General features: G+C 43.5%; 1 protein-coding gene across 1 annotated transcript; it reads right to left on the bottom strand.

The window, feature by feature from the left end:
- Window positions 1-9927: 9927 nt before the first annotated feature.
- LOC135479690 (metabotropic glutamate receptor-like) lies at window positions 9928-17979 on the bottom strand. The gene is made up of 2 exons (XM_064759594.1): window positions 15868-17979; window positions 9928-10461 (listed from the first exon to the last, which is right to left on the bottom strand). The coding sequence occupies exons 1-2, from the start codon at window positions 17977-17979 to the stop codon at window positions 9928-9930; spliced, it is 2646 nt and encodes an 881-aa protein (XP_064615664.1).
- Window positions 17980-19024: the final 1045 nt, after the last annotated feature.

Raw genomic sequence — 19024 nt, 5'->3', positions numbered from 1 at the left:
GTATACTGCGTCCAAAACGTGTCGGATTGCGGAGGCGTCAGAATTGCGAAGGAGTCATGTGTCATGTGTCTACACTACACCACACCACACTTCACTACACTACAATAATATACGATACTATACTATAATGAAGTGTAGTATAAGTGTAGTGTAGTGCAGTGTAGTATGGTGTAGTGTGTGGCGTGTTATGGTTCTGGCAGCCGTGCTGGCTGACTGACTGGTAGCATAGTATAGCATTGCAAATTGTAGTGTAGCATAGCATAGCATGTACCTTGAAAGGACCCATGTACAAGCATTTCACCGCTCACAACACTCGGCGGTATCTCGACGCCTTGTCCTCACTGGTCCGCGGCTTCAATCGAGCGTATCACCGGAGGATACGTCGGGCCTCCATCCAAGCCACCTCGCGGAACAAGAAAGAAGTGCGTCAGGCCTTGTACGGTCCACCCCCGCCAAACGGTTGACACACGGTTACCGCGCTGGCGATCTCGAGTGTATTACTATTTATTTATTTATTTATTTGATTGGTGTTTTATGCCGTACTCAAGAATATTTCTCTTATACGACGGCGGCCAGCATTAGGGTGAGAGGAAACCGGGGAAAGCCCGGGAGAAACCCATCCACAGGTTGCTGGCAGACATTCCCACTTACGGCCGGAGAGGAAGTCAGCATGAGCTGGACTTGAACTCACAGCGACCGCATTGGTGAGAGGCTTCTGAGTCATTACTCTAGCGCGCTTATTGACTGAGCCACGGAGGCCCCCGCGTATTACTAAAGTCAAAGGGAAATTAGAAAAATCGTACCTCCCTATATGGAGCACGGGAAGTGTTCCGCGTCGTCTGCACCCACCCCCATCAGTCCGTCGTCTACACACTGGAGGACTTGGACGAGGAACGATTGGCCGAGACGTTTTAAGAGACTGAACTGCAATCGGTGACGTCCGCGGCGGACAAGTTTTATCAGGTGAAGAAGATCTTAAACACGGAACGCCGCCGAGGAAACCGTACTATTTGGTGAAGTGGATCTACTATCCACCCAGCTTCAATTCTTAGGTGCCGGCCACGGATGTCAAATGTATTTAACCCCGACGGTGACGGTGAACGTTTGTCACTTCCCGTCGATCTGCCTCAAGGGATGGATTCAACGTCAGCGTCCGTGATGACACCCCGGCTCCAACGTTACGCGTCCTTGCTCTCCCTGCTGGTTCGAGCCACCACAGCCGTTCGACGCGCCGTTCTGCGCGGCAACGATGCGGGTTTACTTCGGTGTTTGTGTGAATGTGCGAAGAATGTGTTAAATGGGAATCTTTCTACTTACTCCGGCTCAGAAGGCGAGGTTACAGCGGCACAAGACGGGTCTCTGCACCTTGATCAAGAAAAGTGTTTACCTGCATAAGAAAGAACGCACTGTTCAGCGCAGTGGCTTAATTGGAGACCTGCTCGCCCCTTCGCGCTATCATAGCAACTGCTTCTCCAACGCGTCAAACAAAGTCCTTCCATGGGGTGGACGAACCGCTTACCGTCCATGGCAAGACCGTCCCCGACAATAGCATGATCGACGCCTTGCGTGAAAGACAAGACTTCCATGGGTCAGGAGGACTGAGATCCATGAACATTCCGCGAGACTAGGTACACACGCGAACATTGTAGGGCGACACCGCGGGATCGAGCGATCGCTGGCCTCAGGGGGTGCGGGAAAAGATGGACACCACTCCGGCCGAAAATATCCTCCAAATAACGGTCTCTGCCCGCCTGGTCTCGGCTACCCACCACCACCACCACCACTACCACCATCCCCACTACTCCACGCCGACCCACGGGGCGACAACAGCGGCGACCCGGATTGCGTCCGTCTCCAGCCATCGTGCCACCGCAAGTGGAGTATTAAATATTAAATACCGCGCTGGGTGGAAAGACGGTCAATCCGCCCGAAGATCACTCCACAACATGTTTTACGTGACGCTGATCAGTAACAACTCGCTCCGGTACTTCTCCAACAAAAACTTTGTGCATTTCACCACGCAACTGCCACAGCACATGCATTTGAGTGGCGACTGGGAATGTGGGTTGGTAGAAACAAAATACCCCTGCAGCCGGTACAACGTTCGGGAAGACGAAGTGTGATATGTCATATAGTCCAAAGACGACCCGCACCACGCCTAGCCATAAGTTAACCTTGCCGGAAGGCTATTACCCCTCGCCCAACCAGCTCGCCAAGGCACAGACGGGATTGTTGACTGACACGAACATCGCCTTGCTCAAGTCTCACGCCGATGATGTGACATTCAGATTGGATGATGTACAGCGGAAATACACCATACGCTTTCAGAAACAACTGGGGCTCGGTTTCAGCCAGCGTCTGCAGCAACTCTTGAATTTACCGCAGAGCTGGGTAATGGTGATCTGATACACTTCAGTGCCGAGTATTTACAAGCAATCGTGCCAACGCTGTACGTGTACACGGACATTGTCGCGCCACGTGTGGTTAGAGACACGCTCGCGGCACTCATGCAGGTGGTGACACGTGGAATATATTCCTGTGCGGCGCATATGGATGGCATGGGCCAACGGTGGATGACACGGGCCGACCGGTGCCATTCGAACGTGGTAAAGTAGTGTTGACACTTCATTTTCGACAGCGGTGCGCCTAGCCTTTGCAATGACCCTGTCGAACCAGTATGCGTGTTGTCCTCAACCCTACATCAAATATAAAGCGCAACCCTTGGTGAGGTCTGCCGTGCAGCCGTTGGGAAAGACCGCGTTACGTACCGGATTGAAACTCGTGGACGACATGAGGGGTGGAACATCGGTGGAGAGCGCCTTGAAACGACACGTTCTCGAGGGAGGCGGACAGTTGTTGGCCAAAGCCGGTCGTTTCGCTTGGCACTTGGCGGGGATCGAGCCTATAAAACACAACGCCTGGCGCACCCTTGATGCGCTAAACCACGCCCGTCGTCGGATATTTTTAGCTAACACCATGGCTCTCCCCCACACCGAGTGTTGTCCCTCGGTAAGCAGTGACTTTGATTTGTGGACGTTACCCCCTGCCGACCCCAGCGTCCTAAAAGTTGGTTGGGATGCCTACAGCCCCATCGCCAGCCTGAGTCGCGTGGAATTTCTCATCACCAATGCGGACGGAGACTCTTACTTGGACTTGGCCAACATCATGTTGAACGTGAAGGCGAAAATTGTCGACGGGGACCGAGGGGTATTGGAAGCCGGCAAGAGCGTAGGTATGACCGACTAAACCGACAATATCATAGTAGACGGAAGCGGAAACGTGCTCTGTGACCTTGCCAGTTAAACACCATAGACACGGTGCAACTGCGACGCGCCCTACAGGCAGACGTATTTATCCGAGCCGTGCAGGGGGATGCCTACGCTCGGGACCACCTCCCTAACCGAGTGACTGACGGACCCTGGGCCTGTGTAATCAACACGGACTCGTGCATCCGCCTCGCGCAACACTGGGTTGCCTTCATTGCCCACTGGATGGTCTTCATTGACGTGTGCTGCGGAGAATATTTCGATTCTTACGGACTGCCAACCCTCCTAGCTGATATCACCGCTTGGCTCAACCGGAAAACACACCACTGGACGTGGAATGATCGGCGGCTACAGAGTGTGGATACGGATGTATGCAGGAAGTATTGCCTTTATTACTTAACCCAGTGTGTCCCATCGACGCTATTGTACACACGCTCGACATGATGTGCACGACGTACGATAACGATTAATGGTGTTCGACTGGATGTACCGCCCGTTTGGGGTTCAGCCCACGGTTTTTATCACTTAACCAGCCAGTTCATGGTAATAACTTTCCGTGTTTCTGTTCGACGTGCATTAAACCCGTTCTATGAATAAATGGCCAAACAATGAGATGGAATCCACAGACAGTGCGTTTGTCTTGTATTTATTTCACCTTCACGGCAACTCCTAACGTCATTGTGTAACAGTCGGTGGCAAGTCCAATGACAAGGTAACTGGTGCTCACACCGTCCGGCAATACTTTACGTTTCCCGTAAAAATAAATGAAAGCGTCTTTATGCTGCGTGTAGCAATACTAGCTTTTTCCCAGCATACGCATACCTCGATTCACTCCACTCGCGCTTTGATGGTTGCGCAAGACGGAGAGGTATACGCCCTTGTCCACACACTAACGCCTTTGCAGGAGAGTTTGTGTTTGCTGTTCGACTGTCCGCGATAACAATAGTATGTCTTCGAACACAAGATGATGATAGCGTCACCGGTCCACTCAACTTTGAAGAGCCCACGAGTGCATTTATCAAAGTCGTACGCTGCCCGCAGCTGAGGTTTGACAAAGAATTCCCAGTCCGGGTCAGACCAGGCCATGTACGCCAAGTCCTTGTCCACCTCACAGTACTCCCAGTCAGACCTGTCAAAGAACCGAACCATAGAATCGTAGTAGAACTCCAACATACGGAATTTGGCGTACTGGTACACTGGTACATACTATTTGCAACGGTAGGTTATAAAGATTAATGATTCTCTTGCAACTGACCACTTCGAAGGTGTCGGAATCGATCTGGTCGACGGTACGGCACCGTACATTCCCCAGTAACTTGCGCGCCTTTGCCAGGCCACAGATTTTCACATCTACGTGTCGGTCTTGGTTTGTCGCGGTTTTGCCGTAGCCGGACATTCCCCAACAACAGCACTCTTCGTACGTATAGGATTGGGCGTATCGGTCCAGATCCTTGATATAGCTGAAATCTAAGCATCGAAAGATACATTCGTATACCTGCCGTCAACCAAAATGGACGCTCCTGGTCATTAATCGTAAGCCCAATTCTCAAAACGACGTTAAAAACAAACTACCAAAGGACTAAGAAAGTATCTATAGTACAAAAACAGGACGGAATCATAGAAAGACAAGCGGTCATCGGTTTTCAATGATATAGGAAAGAAGCAAGGTATGTTCTAGGTGACTAAGTGAAATCAGTATTCAAATCATGTACCATGCAAGAATATCACTTTTACATCGATGTACTGATGAGAAATTCAAGCAGCTCAATGAAAGGAAGATTGTGAAGGTTCAACCGCATGACGGAAGCAAAGCGCTGCGGACTGCGATGGATCAGCTGGGTCAGTAAAAGTTCTCCACGTTAACGAGTTTACTTGAATGTTACGTCGAATAGGCTCTCGACCATGTCAATGGCACTAAGAGGAACACCATGCAAATGCCTGAGCCCCATCTCCACCGCCACCAGTTAAGCTCGGTGGTAACGCTGACCTGTGCTTGCAGAGCAGACTCAATGACACAACTCCTCCGCAATTTTGACTCCTCCGTAATCCTACACGTTTTCGACGCAGTATACTACTTGTGTTTTATACCAGACTGCTGGAAAGGTATTGTTCCACGTCCAAAGCTTGGGCTTGGGGATTGAACATATAGTTGATTGGATTGTTTTTAATGGCCGTATAGCCAATCTATATGACGGTAATACTTCTATAACAGTGAACACTTGAAAGGAAAGAGTTTTGGTTTCTTTTTCCCCAGAGAATAAATAACTATGAATACCCCTTAAATGCTTGGAATTATAACACACCCATGGCCACATCATATACACGAGGAGACCATGGGTCTTTCCAGAGAAAAAGACATAAGTCCCCAGAAGTGGTTGGAATTCTAACACACCCACGATAACATGGATGTGTTACATATACAAGATATACATGGAAAGATGACTGGCTTCATTAACATGCTATAAAATAGTCAATTATGGAAATCTGTGACGGTAGAAACGGAAGCCTTTCGAGATAATATTCAATGTATGCTTTGATTATTCACTTACATAGCACAGTGTTTTAAAATATGTTGAATGAACATCTATATTAGTCAAGGAAAGTAAATAAATGCCGTACTTAAAGAGGAGATACTTTTTGGAATTACAGGGTAGTTTTCTGGTAATTGGTGGGAGGAAAGCAGGCAGAGCATGGGGGAAACCCACGACCATCAGCTCTAGTACTTAAGAGAAAGTCACAATGTACCTTCCAGTAAATGGGTACCCATCCAATATATTTATTTATTTTATTTATTTATTATTGTTTTTTGTTATTGTTTTATTAGTGTTTTACGCCGTACTTAAGAATATTTCACTTATACGACGGCGGCCGGCATTATGGTGGGTGGAAATAGGGCAGAGCCCGGGGGAAACCCACGACCATCCACAGGTTACTGACAGACCTTCCCACGTACGGCCGGAATGGAAGCCAGCATGAGCTGGACTTGAACTCACAGCGACCACATTGGTGAGAGACCAATAGGTCATTTCGTTGTGTTAGCGCGCTAACCAACTGAGCCACGGAGGCCCCACCCCTCCAATATATAGAAAAAACATCCTCCTAAATTGCCTTCGCGAGGAAAAAATTGTTTTTAATGATGAAGGTACATGTATGGCGAATTGAAGCTTAGGGAGAGAAGATATGCACTTAAGTGCCAGCAAAACTAAAGGTTATGTGCAATACGGCTCACGGTCTCTGTCAAAACGAGTGCAAGTGGTGTGGAATACAACACAGGCACACAGTTATAAAAAGTCATAACATATAAAATGGCCTCATAAGGTGTCCCGATCAGGGGTGGAATAAACAGGACAGAGAGGTGAGAAGGGAAATGATGAGATAACACTGCTCTATTGTCGGTAGATAAAGTCACACTCATTACGAATGTAGTTGTCCTTTAAAACAACAAAGAGAAATATGATAGCGCTCACAAAATATCGGAAACGCACATTTTACCTACAGGTTTTCTTTTGTTCCCGACTACATTGCATGAAAGAGTACTGGGTATACTATTACACAAAGCCGACATAGCATGTCTACATGCACACACTAAAGTAAGTGTTTCATTTTTCAACACATTTCTGTTTAGAAACTAGCCCTGGTGTTTAGTTATAAAAATATATAAATTTATTGACTAAAGAAAGATGTTTATTACAGTAATAATGTGCATTTTTTTTACATAGTAATGTGGTACATGTCTTCAATAAAGTGTCTTTATATTAAGTATAAAAAGCCGATGAACATGTATTCATGCTTACTCTTGTAAACATGCGACATGTTTACTATACTAAAGACCTTTATGTTACTATAAAGACAGTCATGTTAGCTGATCTATATCTATTTATTAAAAATATAAAAAAAGATTTATTAAAATATATCGCATAATTATCTCTTCTGTTGCTAGAAATATTTTGTTATTACTAAACCACAAACCAGGAAGTATTTCTAAATTGTAATAAGTGTGTTTAAAAACGAAGCACTTATTTCGAGATATCACTGAACAATCAATTAGTCACAACGAGATGTGAACAACCTGAGATATCACCGGACAAACCACACCCTTATTTACCCACTCAGATCAGTTATGGATTGAGTGCTTATCCTTTTTTGAGGTTAGCGTATCTTTCACATCTAGTTTATCCTATCCCGGTATTTGTTCTTCGTTTCCATCAACGGACACGTCAGAAAAATATGAAAAATAAATTAAAACACGTATCCCATTTCATCATAACAATATTTATTGTAGTTCAATTTCACATAAGAAATATTCTACGTACATCTTACACATACAAATTTGTTGAAGTAAGTTAAAATTAATCTTTTTGTTGAAGTTTAGCGAAACAAAGCCATGAAATATCAAAGACGCAACAGCGAATGTGCTGCTGAACAATTTGAAAAAGATCATTTCTGAGAAATGTTTTTCCTAACATTCCATGCCTACATAATATGTAAAGCACAGAAGTGCAAGAAATGTGCTCATGAGAACCCCACGGCCCCCTGGTGAGAACCCCACGACCACTCCCATGTTCTTACACCTAATGAATAAAGAAGAGCTAACATTACTTATAGAACGAGCTTACAGAGGCTTTTCCGTCCGCATGTATTTAAGGGTTGTTTAACTCCATATTGGCCTTTACCCTTAGAGAATGGCGGTCAGCCTTCTGGATGGAGGAAACCGGGATGCCCGAGGTAAACCTCCGACCTTTGGCAAGATACCGGCGAACTTTCCCACGTGTGAAGTACAGACTTGCGCACCATATTGGTAAAAGACAAGCCGTCTTCATCGAACGTTATACTGCGCAAAAAGCCGAATTATACATGTCTCACGGACATTCACTGCGGAATGAATTCATGAATTCCTAGTACACAACCGGAAGACGGACTCAGCTTTCATGTGTTCTACAGCGATTGAAAGTCAAGCATCTTAACCACTCAGGCAGGACCAGCTCTTGGGAGGATTTTTGAGGGATGTTTCGCATGAATTGTCGATCTTGCCGTGGCCGAGAGGTTTGGTATCTAGTGCCCAATTTCACAACGGTATCGTGCATGTGCGATAATCGCAAATCTTGGGACAATGGTACGGTTATAGTGACGTTAAAAATGTCGTGCGTCAAATGTACGCTAAAAGTGAGCCCCGTCCCCTAGGTGGGTTTAATATCAAAATGAGTACAATCTATTGATGCTTTGCCTCTGGCGAGAAGCAAACGAGACTTTTGACTCGGATTTAATAAATTTGATACTACAGGGTCAGAAGTTGGAGATTCCATTTATGGAATAAATGGAAAATCGAAAAAAGTACAAAATTATGTCTCAGATCAGCGAGAATATTTAGTCTTTTTTCTCTGCTTACACAAGCGCGTGCAACAGTGCCGGGGGAATTTAAGTGTGTGACGTCAGTTATTCGTTCTCAGACCAAAGTGCAACATTTATAGGCAAGATCAAATATACACCACACAAAAGAGTTCAACGCAGAACGCTTTTACTAACACAAGCTTGGTCGAATTTCTAAATTATCATTTATATACACTATATCCTCTCCGGCCATACGTGGGAAGGTAGGTAGCAACCTGCGGATGGTCGTGGGTGTGCCCGGTTTCCTCCCACCATAATGCTCGCCGTCGTATCAGTGAAATATTCTTGAGTACGGCGTAAACCACCAATCAAATCAATAAATAAATACACCTCCATGGTTGGATGCAATAAGTTAAACCAGTGCGGGTAAAATTTTGACCAGTGTGACTTGTGGTTAATGCGGGGTCGCAGTAAATGGACGAGGGTGGGAGAACTGCCAGGAGAGCTAAGAGTGTTAGATATTTCGCGGCGCTCGTTTCCGGGAATTGAGCTATAATTGTTAATAGACAATGTTTGTTTTTTGTGTTCAGTTATTTGCATGATTTTGTGGAGGGTACATTGTGATCACCAAGTTTTTGGTCAAGTCGCTTTCTGGCACTACTGGATAACAGTGGTGTTTAATTTCAGTTAATTCAGTTTAGTTTTATTTAGACCAAAACTTAGTATAGTAGACAATTTCCCGTACGTTGTTTATTTACGAGTATTGTACCTGCTGTGGCAAAACTTTCAGTCGTTTCGCAATGATTTTGTCACCAAAATGCAGGTGACAAAATCACATAGTAAAAAAAAGTAGTGCGGTCCGTGTGTAGGTTTTGACTGGCTGATTTTTCTAATTGAACCTCTGTGAGCCAATCAAGTAAACAAGCTCTGTAAACATTCGTGACGAAAAGTATTACGATATTTATCCCTTCTTCTTTATCCCATGTCCTTTCCACATTTATGGAATAAAATAAAATGAATTATGAAATTAAAGAAATAGATGTTGGAAACAAGGAAAAGGTTTGAACCACGCAAATGTGGAGTGCACTCACACTAACTACCCTGATTAAGCTACCTAACTATTACACTTGAGCCAATGTCGCGTAACATACAGGAAAATCGTACGTTTAATGGTACATTTTAGCTTTTAGTATTTAGACTTAGAAAAATAACAATGAGTTTGAAGGCAAGAGCTTTGTATTTTTGTGACACAAACATAAAATAAAGTCACTTGGTTTCAGCTGTCCATTTGCAAAATGATGGCACAAGATCAGTCAATTGTCAACTCATCATATCAGCTCTGCAGAGCGGACACGTCTGTCTCGTTATTCTGTGTACTGTACACGCTAGTAGGCTGGATCCGCGACGAGGTCATTGTCGACAAACCGGAAATGCCGTTTCGCGCACATCCTCGCCTGCCACCGTTTCCGGGAGCATCGTGAAAATGAAGAGTGGCGTAGATTTTTGGGAGGTACAGGAACGCTAACGCCACTGTGGCGTTAACGATCAATGCTAACGATAACAGAACCGTTTTTTGGTACTCTCGTGCTGTGGTAAAATACGTCGGAATGAAGGCAATCCAAACAACTAACGTTGTGTACACACACATGGAAATGAAACGGGACTCATTGAAATTGTCAGGTAGTTTCCTGGTTTTGAAAGCGAAGGCTGAGCATAGGAGAACCAGAAGAATATTATAGATGAGGAACGCCAAGAAGCCATATTGCGCTAGTTCACAGCTTAGCTCCACAAACTTTTCAGTCGCGACCGGCATCGTCAGTTTTGGTGAAGGTTGCTCCAGGACAGCGGATGTTATCGTCATGCAAAGCTGAAATACAACAAAGAGAATACAACAAAAGAGAAATCATGCATGGTTAGGATCTAGGCCTATACTCCAACTGATATCATTAGATCGCTCAGTAATTCCTAGCAAAGGGGGCCCAAACTGATGATCTCTTTGCAATGCAAGGAAACTACCTTGCCAGCTTAATAGCTGAGAGAAAAAAAGCAAGAAACGGGTAAACAAGTTCATAAAGCAATAAATTCGTAAAACAGAAACATTTGGCTTATATAATAAACTAAAAGACTTAAAGTCTATAGAGAGTAAAATCAAAGCACTGACGACAGTGTGATAATTGGCAAATGACCTCTCGTGCCCGGTGAAGTACAGTCCCCATATTACTTTATCCCTGTTAGGTTTTTCTCCTAACTGTTGCTTTCCGAATACACGCCCTCTAGTTCAAAAAATGGAGTAATGTTAATCAGAATTTATTTATTAGATGTCTGGACTGGTAGGGAAAACTCTACATGCTCTGTTGTTATCACATTTAACAAACAATCACATTAAAGCAATGGAAAGGGAGCAGGTATTGGGATAGTCCACCAGCAGAATCCTGGACTATAGCATAGAGAGTAAAACCAGAGCCGGGATGACAGTGTGATAGTTGGTAAATACATGTCATCCTGATATAGCCCAATTAGTGCAGTTATTTTCTGTCTTCCGTTATCTACAGTTCAACAAAGCAGTGTACAGTGTTTGAATTTACCATTTTATCTTAAACATAAGACGTGTCTATGGATACCTCGGACAATCTCGGAGAATTCTATTATGTGATTTTTTGAAGAGTCATTTAAGCGTTTTCATAAAAACTGTTTATAGTAACGCCAGAGTAGGCTTACAGTGTTTTGTTAAACGTTTTGTTAGAACGTATTTATGTTTTATTAATGAGTTTTGCGTGTGATCTGCTTGGATAAGAACATCTGGAGTCACAGCTGTCTTATCAGACTCATTCCTCGGGTACGAAATTAATTATTCATGACATTAGTATCATTTGGATCATTATCTTCATTTTGTCTGTTTTTATTTATTTATTTGATTGGTGTTTTACGCCGTACTCAAGAATATTTCACTTATACGACGGCAGCCAGCATTATGGTAGGAGGAAACCGGGCAGAGCCCCGGGAAAACCAAGGGCCATCAGCAGGTTGCTGTCAGACCTTCCCACGTACGGCCGTTCTCTGTTTTAGAGAACAGCAATGGCCCGATTGAATAAGCTTCATAACACCTGTATCATCTGTATGCAGATCTTTTAATTTCATCGTCAAATATTAGGAAACAAATTTGAAGGCCAAGCTCAACATTCACACCACCAAAAGAGTCAAGTTTCAAGAAGATAACGCAATGCTTTTTCCCAGGCCATAGCAACTCAGGTACAAGCTAAATTAGCCATTATTCTTTTGTAATACGTGTGCAATACATAGACAGCTTCCCATAAACCATCACGGCAAAGACAGGTTACACAATCGATATAACCACTAGGTTGTGTTCATGACAATTTGCACAGCATTTGCCTGGTAAGAATGCATTAAAATGGAGAAATTATGCTTCCTGCAGTTGGGATTGTCGACAGCTTGAGAGCATTTAACAGACGCCCTTGGCTTTGCTCCATTAACCTGGTGCCTGTTCCTTTTGGCCGTGTAATGTCGGTGATGCATCAATACAATATTCTCTGAATTAATACACCCCTGTTATTTTATACATCCCTGTTAGTTAATACACCCATGTTAGTTGATACATCCCCTGTAGTTGATACATCCTTATGAGTTGATATATCCGTGTTAGTGGATACATTCCTGTCAGTTGATACATCTCGTGTTAGTGGATACATTCCTGTCAGTTGATGCATCTCGTCTTAGTTGATACATGCATGTTAACTGATACATTCGTGTTAGTTGACACATCCCTGTTAATACATCCCAGTGAGTGGGGAGTCGAGTTTCCCCATTGCCATCTGAACGTTCGGCGTTCATATACACCCAGTAGGCCGTGAATGGAGAGTTCCAAGTTGAAAATCGCACGAACCATTTCCTAAATGTGCCAACTCAGGGGAATGAAGCAACCAACAGGCATGTATCAACTACATGATAAGAATGCAAACTACATGTAACGGGAACGCATCAACTGACAAGGATGTATTAACTGACACTGATATATCAACTTACAGGGATTATTAAATCCTGGGGATGTATCAACTGACAAGGATGTATTAACTGACATGAATATATCAATTCTAAGGGTTATATCAAATCCTGGGGATGTATCAACTGACACGGATATATCAACCCTTAGGGCTATATCAAATCCCGGGGATGTATCAACTAACATGGATATATAAACTCGCAGGGATTATTAAATCCAGGGGATGTATCAACTGACAAGGATGTATTAACTGACACGGATATATCAACTCTCAGGGCTATATCAAATCCCGGGGATGTATCAACTGACACGGATATATTATTCTACAGGGATATATCAACTCACCGTTATAGTTAAACTTCAGGGGATACATCCACTCACAGGAATGTATTAACTGACAGGGATATACCAACTCGCTGGGATATGTCGAATATATAAATTGGCGCAAATATAATAACTGACAGGAATACATAAATTATAATAAAAAATGTATTAAATCAGGGAATTGTTTCCACGCTCCGTTGACATTATGAAAGACTACAGCACAGAGAGTAAACCCAGAGCGATGGCAGTATGATAGTTGGCAAATGGTCACATGCATTACCCGTGAAATCTGGCCTCTCGTCGGTTTGTCTCAGTCATTCCGACTGGTCATGTACATGCTTAAAAAGTACACCGGCCAGAAGCAACAGCCATGGAGTAGATAAAAACAAAATATAGAATATATTCGTGTTTTATTAGATACAAAGAAGCCAATATCCGTACTTCTTCAGAGTTTCTTTTCACGCACAAGGACTATATCAAAGGCAGATTTTAATTCTAATTTCGCCTAAGTAAAATTGACCGCTTGCGTTTGACTGTTGAGACTGTTTGTTCGTGTGGGAGTCATTGTTTGTGTGAGAGTCATCCTTCGTGTGTGAGTAATCATTCGTGTAAGAATCACCGATCGCATACATGGCAATCATTATCCGCGTGGGAGTTACTGTTCATGTGGGAGTCATCACTCGTGTGGTCGTCACCGTTCGTGTGCAAATCGTTCGTGTGGGAATTGTCGTTCGTGTGGACATCATCGTTCATATCGAAATCATCGTTTGTTGGAGTTATCATTCGTTGGGGTTCATCATTCGTGTGGGGCCATGTATCGTGTGGGGGTATTCATTTGTATTGGGGTCATCGATCGTGTGGGGTCATCGATCGTGTGGGGTCATCATTCGTTGGAGTTCATTATTCTCTTGGGGGTTATCTTTCGAGTGCGACATGTCGACTTGATTTACTGCATCATTTTAACGCCCATGCCAAATCAGAAGACATGATAGATTACTCTCAGCCAATCAATTCACACCAACACCTGACAGGACGGTTGAGGTATTTGACTTATCCCCTTATTCTGAGCGCCGATCGATACAAAATAACAGGGTTACCTTCGTCACATTCTGTGGTTCTGTCATCCTTGGGATTAATATCCCATCGTATTTTATACATATATTCATCATATACAAAAATCTAGTTTTATGCAAAAAATTTACAGATACCCTAAACCCTCAAAACATTAGACCACAGACATGTTTTTGCGTATTAGAGGAACCTTATCTGATCTGGACAATTGGTTTTCTAATTTCTTTACGTGTGTACATAATATGTGTGTGTACATATATGTAATATGTACATAATATGTGTGTGTACATACATGTGTATTCTTCAGGCAGGGCGAGTCCATGCCGCCAAAGTGCTGCCGCCACTGAAGTATCATGCCGAAGACACCATACATAACACCCCACCCAGTCACGTTATACTGAAACCGGCGCAACCAGTCATGTTTCCGCACTCTGACCTCTCAGTGCTGACGGCCAAGCGGGGGAGCAACAAGTAATATTTTACAAGTCATTGGTGTGACACGATTTCGAGGCGTCTTTAAAATTTGTATGCATCCCTACCTGAAAAAATACATTTTAACCATCAAATTGTTAAGAAGGGTGTTTTCACATTGTGTCTGAATTTACACCATACTGGTCGAATCTGATGAGGATTTAGAGTAAATGGAATTTTTTAGCTATATGGACCTTTTGTACTTTACTTAAAACATTTTGTGGACCTATATGGACCTTTTGTACTTTAGTTAAAACATCCGCATTTATTAGAAGTCATAACATCTCTTGTCAAAGCAAAGGCGAACTTTTCTTACCCATCAGAATAATTTTGCTCTTAAAACAACGCATTAATGGAAGATAATTAATATTCATATAAAACACCTGTAGTTACACAAACGTTTTCAAAATATTTCAAGAATATAACATTATGAATACTTTTTCAATTTCTTTAGGTAATTTACATTTTCATTTAGGTCATTTGTCATGTACCTGGCGATCCGTGATGGCATCCTCAGTTTTGCTCCATTCCCATTCTAATATTGCTGAACTGCAGGCAGTGAGAAGGATATGCTTATCTGAGCACCTGTGCCAAATTCTCCAATGGAGGCACGCATTTCAAGAGAGCATTTCCATAATAAACCCAGATATTTCAATCAGTTTAAGAGCACAATTATCGTTTTATTTAAGCATGAACAAAAGTGAGTTTATGCTTTCTCAGGTGAACAGTGATGAGTGGAACGAAACGGAAGTACTATCAGTGAGCTGAACAACGCTGAGCGATACGTTCCTGAACTGCAATGAGTGAGAAGGTTTTGTCTATCTGAGCTAAACAGCGGTAAGTGATACATTCCTGAACTTCAAACAGTAAGGAGGGCTATGGCTATCTTAGCTGAACAGCGGTGAGTGATACGTACCCGAACAGATATCGGTGAGAAGGTTGTGTCTATCTGAACTTCAATTAGTAAGAAGGCTATGTACATCTGACCTGAACAACGGCGATTCAATCACTGAAAAGGCTGTCGATATCTGAGCTGAACAGCAGTGGGTGGTACGTACCTGAGCTGTACGTACATAAACTACACTCAGTGAGAAGGCTATGTTTGTCTGAGCTGTGCATACCTGAACTACAATCAGTGAGAAGGCTATGTCTGTCTGAGCTGTACGTACCTGAACTACAAGCAGTAAAAAGTTATAGCTATCTGAGCTGAACAGCAGTGAGTGGTACGTACCTGAACTGCAATCAGTGATAAAGCTATGGCTGTCTGAGCTGTACGTACCTGAACTACAATCAGTGAGAAGGCTATGTCTATCTGAGCTGTGCGTACCTGAACTACAAGCAGTAAAAAGTTATAGCTATCTGAGCTGAACAGCAGTGAGTGGTACGTACCTGAACTGCAATCAGTGATAAAGCTATGGCTGTCTGGGCTCTAGGGCTCACAAGTGGAGGTCTCTTTGTTGACTTTTTCCCGGCGTTAAATATGCGATAGATCCTGTTTGTTCGTGTAAGGAGAGGGGCATAAATCCCGATAAGTCCACAGTTGAAACCAAACTGGACGACGACACATTTAGTCCTTGTTGTGGCTGGAGCTACCAAGCCGAAGACAGTTAGATAGCCTATGAGTATGCCCAGTAGCATGAGGTAGCATAGTTCTCGGCTCGAGGCTTTGATTAGCCGGGTGTTGTTGTGAAAGATGTAGAAACAGAAAACGACCAATGCTCCAAGCATTCCGAAGCCAGCCAGCGTAAGAAGCAACAACGACGTGGCGTCTTGCCACAGCAACATTGTTGGCGTTATCGGTTCGCATGCGCGGAATGTCGTTTGCTCGGGCCAGGTGAATGGCGGGCATTGCAAGCAGCCCGTGGCGTTGTACACTGTTATTTCATTTTCCCTGCATCGTCTACAGTCCCAGCAACACGGCAATTCCCTCTGAATGTAAAACTCTCCGTATTTACAGGGTTTACTGCATACGGATTCTGGAATGTCAGATTCGTGTTCTCCAAGTCGCTCCGACAAACTCCACTGAACGGTATAATTCTGGTCAAATGTGATCTCGTGTGATTTGGAGTTCCACGTGGCTACGTGACGTTGAACAATTTCATTATCCACTAGTTGAACTTGTTCAATCATATAACGACCAATAAATTCTCCACTGGCATCGAAGCTTACCAGTCCACTTTCGCCAAGAAACGAGACATTCTTCAAATACATGAGCAAATCTGAACCTACAATGCACGAGCGGGCCTCTGCTGCAGTCATATCCGGGCATTTATCTGCCAAAAGTTCATCAATTGCCACCGCAAATGTGCTAACAGCATCGATGACAGATCCTATTGAGGATATCGAAGAATGCGTGGAAGTTTTCAAAGATAAATTGTTGTCACATAGAGCTCCTTGGTCTGTAAGGGAGCACCCAAATATCTTCTCCCAAAACTCGCCGAACCAGGGGTTCGATGGAACAGACAAGGGCGTGAGTTCTTCGAAGTAAGCATCAAAGTTTTTAACATATTCTGAATAGGCCTTAAACGTAAACGCCCCTAAAGTACCGTCCTTGTGAGATCCAAACGTTGATAATCGAGTGGCCCAAGCATCGCCTCCTAGCCATACAAATTTGCCAATCGCACCTAACCTTTTGGCAGATGCAACCAACTCCCTGGCGTTTTCTGGTCCCGTAAACAGAACGACAACTTTCACTTCATAATGAGATAAAAGTTCTTTTATGACTTTATCATTGTCGGCATCTTTGAAATAATGGTCGACAACTTCGCTGGTAGCGATGCAAATCCCGCGTTCTCTCGCGAGAGACTGCAAAAGTTTTATTCCAGTTTCGCCATAGCTTCCAGCAGAGTGAACGGTAGAAATATATGTCCAATTATAATAAACAATCAGGTCGATCATGGACTGAATTTGGTAGCTGTCCGGGGTGACTACTCGTAGAAAATACGGATACTTAGCCCTGTCGCTCAACTCGTCGCTGCTAGACGCGTAACTTATCTGGGGGACGTGGAAAACGCCAAGAACCTCAGCGACGCTGATGCTTGTGGATGACAACATTGAGCCAACAACGCCGACGACGTCAAAATTCTCTGTGTAATTCTGGGTCGATGTCGATGAGTTTGAAACAGAAGGCCCACAATCATTGCCTTCGGCAGCCCGTGGTATAAATCTGAGAGCTTGTGACAAAGCTGTACTCGGCTTCTTGCAGTCGTCCAAGATGACAAATCCCAGAGTAACGTTAGGCAAGATGTCCGAGCGCTGGTTTACGGCGTTGACGGCGTACACCATGGCTTCCACGTATTGTAAGATGCTTGTAGATCGTAACGAAGAGCCGCATGGTAAATGTTTGTGGTAGTTGTAGATAGGGAAAATGCCCCCAAGGTTGACATCTCCAAGCTGTTGATATCGCTTATCGGGTATGCCGGGGATAAGAAACTCCCCAGTAGCCTCCGATATCACCATGAACACCGCTAAAAAGCGGAATCTGAGACCACATGTCTCCATTATGAAATCATGCAGGCAACTACAACAAAATGGCTTCTATTACAACTGACTTCGGCTCACGTTCATTATCTCAACCTTTAAGCCACTTCCTCTTGTAGCGAATGCATTGATCTCGTTCCCGTTGTTTTCCAGGACAGAATGGCATGATGTCTCCGTGACTGTGCCGAATAGGACAATCCAGAACAATGGATGGATGGACACTGCTGGAAATGACATATATCTCTGGTTAAATACTAATGCTATCTGTCAGTTTTACTCGCATGACCAATATTTTTAAATCTCTGATCATTCTCATTTATTTAATGAATAATTTCCGTTATTGTTTTTCTGGATTCTTTTTTTCATACAAAGAATAACAAAAAACCCTTACATGTCTTTTAGTTGATTGTTATGTTTTATGCGTGTGGTATCTATACGACATTAATTTGCTCCAAAATACACCTTTCTAACTCACTATGCCCTGGAGAAATCATCTAATGTCCGTGATTTTTGGTGTGTATCAAACACCATGCATTGGCCTTTAAACGATTGTCTGAAAATCTGTCTGCGAGCTTGTCTGATTGAGGATCACAGCCAAGGCATGCAAAAGCGTTCGAGTTATCTAAAAACACGCGTTTGTTGAAACATGTTTAAACATTTGCACCCCATCTGCCCAGCCCACAAGACAGTCGTTTTGGATCGTCTAAACATCTACAAACAACTCAGCCTTATAAAAGCTTCTCTCAATTGCATAAAATATGCATATTGCTGTGCATTGTCTGTAATGGTCAGGATTAACAGTTGCTCATTGATTCTTGCTTTTTTTATTCTTGACAAAGTTTTGCGTATTTTTAGGTTTCAGCCGATTGCTTCAAAATGTTTGTATATCAGCAGGTGCTTTCACTGACCTCTATAATGAAAAAGAAGTGTCTGGCAGTTTTGGCTGAAAAATCTAGACACGAAAAAACACAATAACAACAAGCTTTTCAAGAAATACCAGGATTTTATTTATTTATTTATTTGATTGGTGTTTTACGCTGTACTCAAGAATATTTCACTTATAGCG

This window comes from Liolophura sinensis, chromosome 12 (genome assembly GCF_032854445.1).
Source record: "Liolophura sinensis isolate JHLJ2023 chromosome 12, CUHK_Ljap_v2, whole genome shotgun sequence".
Taxonomy (NCBI): Eukaryota; Metazoa; Mollusca; class Polyplacophora; order Chitonida; family Chitonidae; genus Liolophura; species Liolophura sinensis.
The sequence above is the reverse complement of the archived record's forward strand: the minus strand, read 5'-3'. Positions and strand labels throughout refer to the sequence as shown.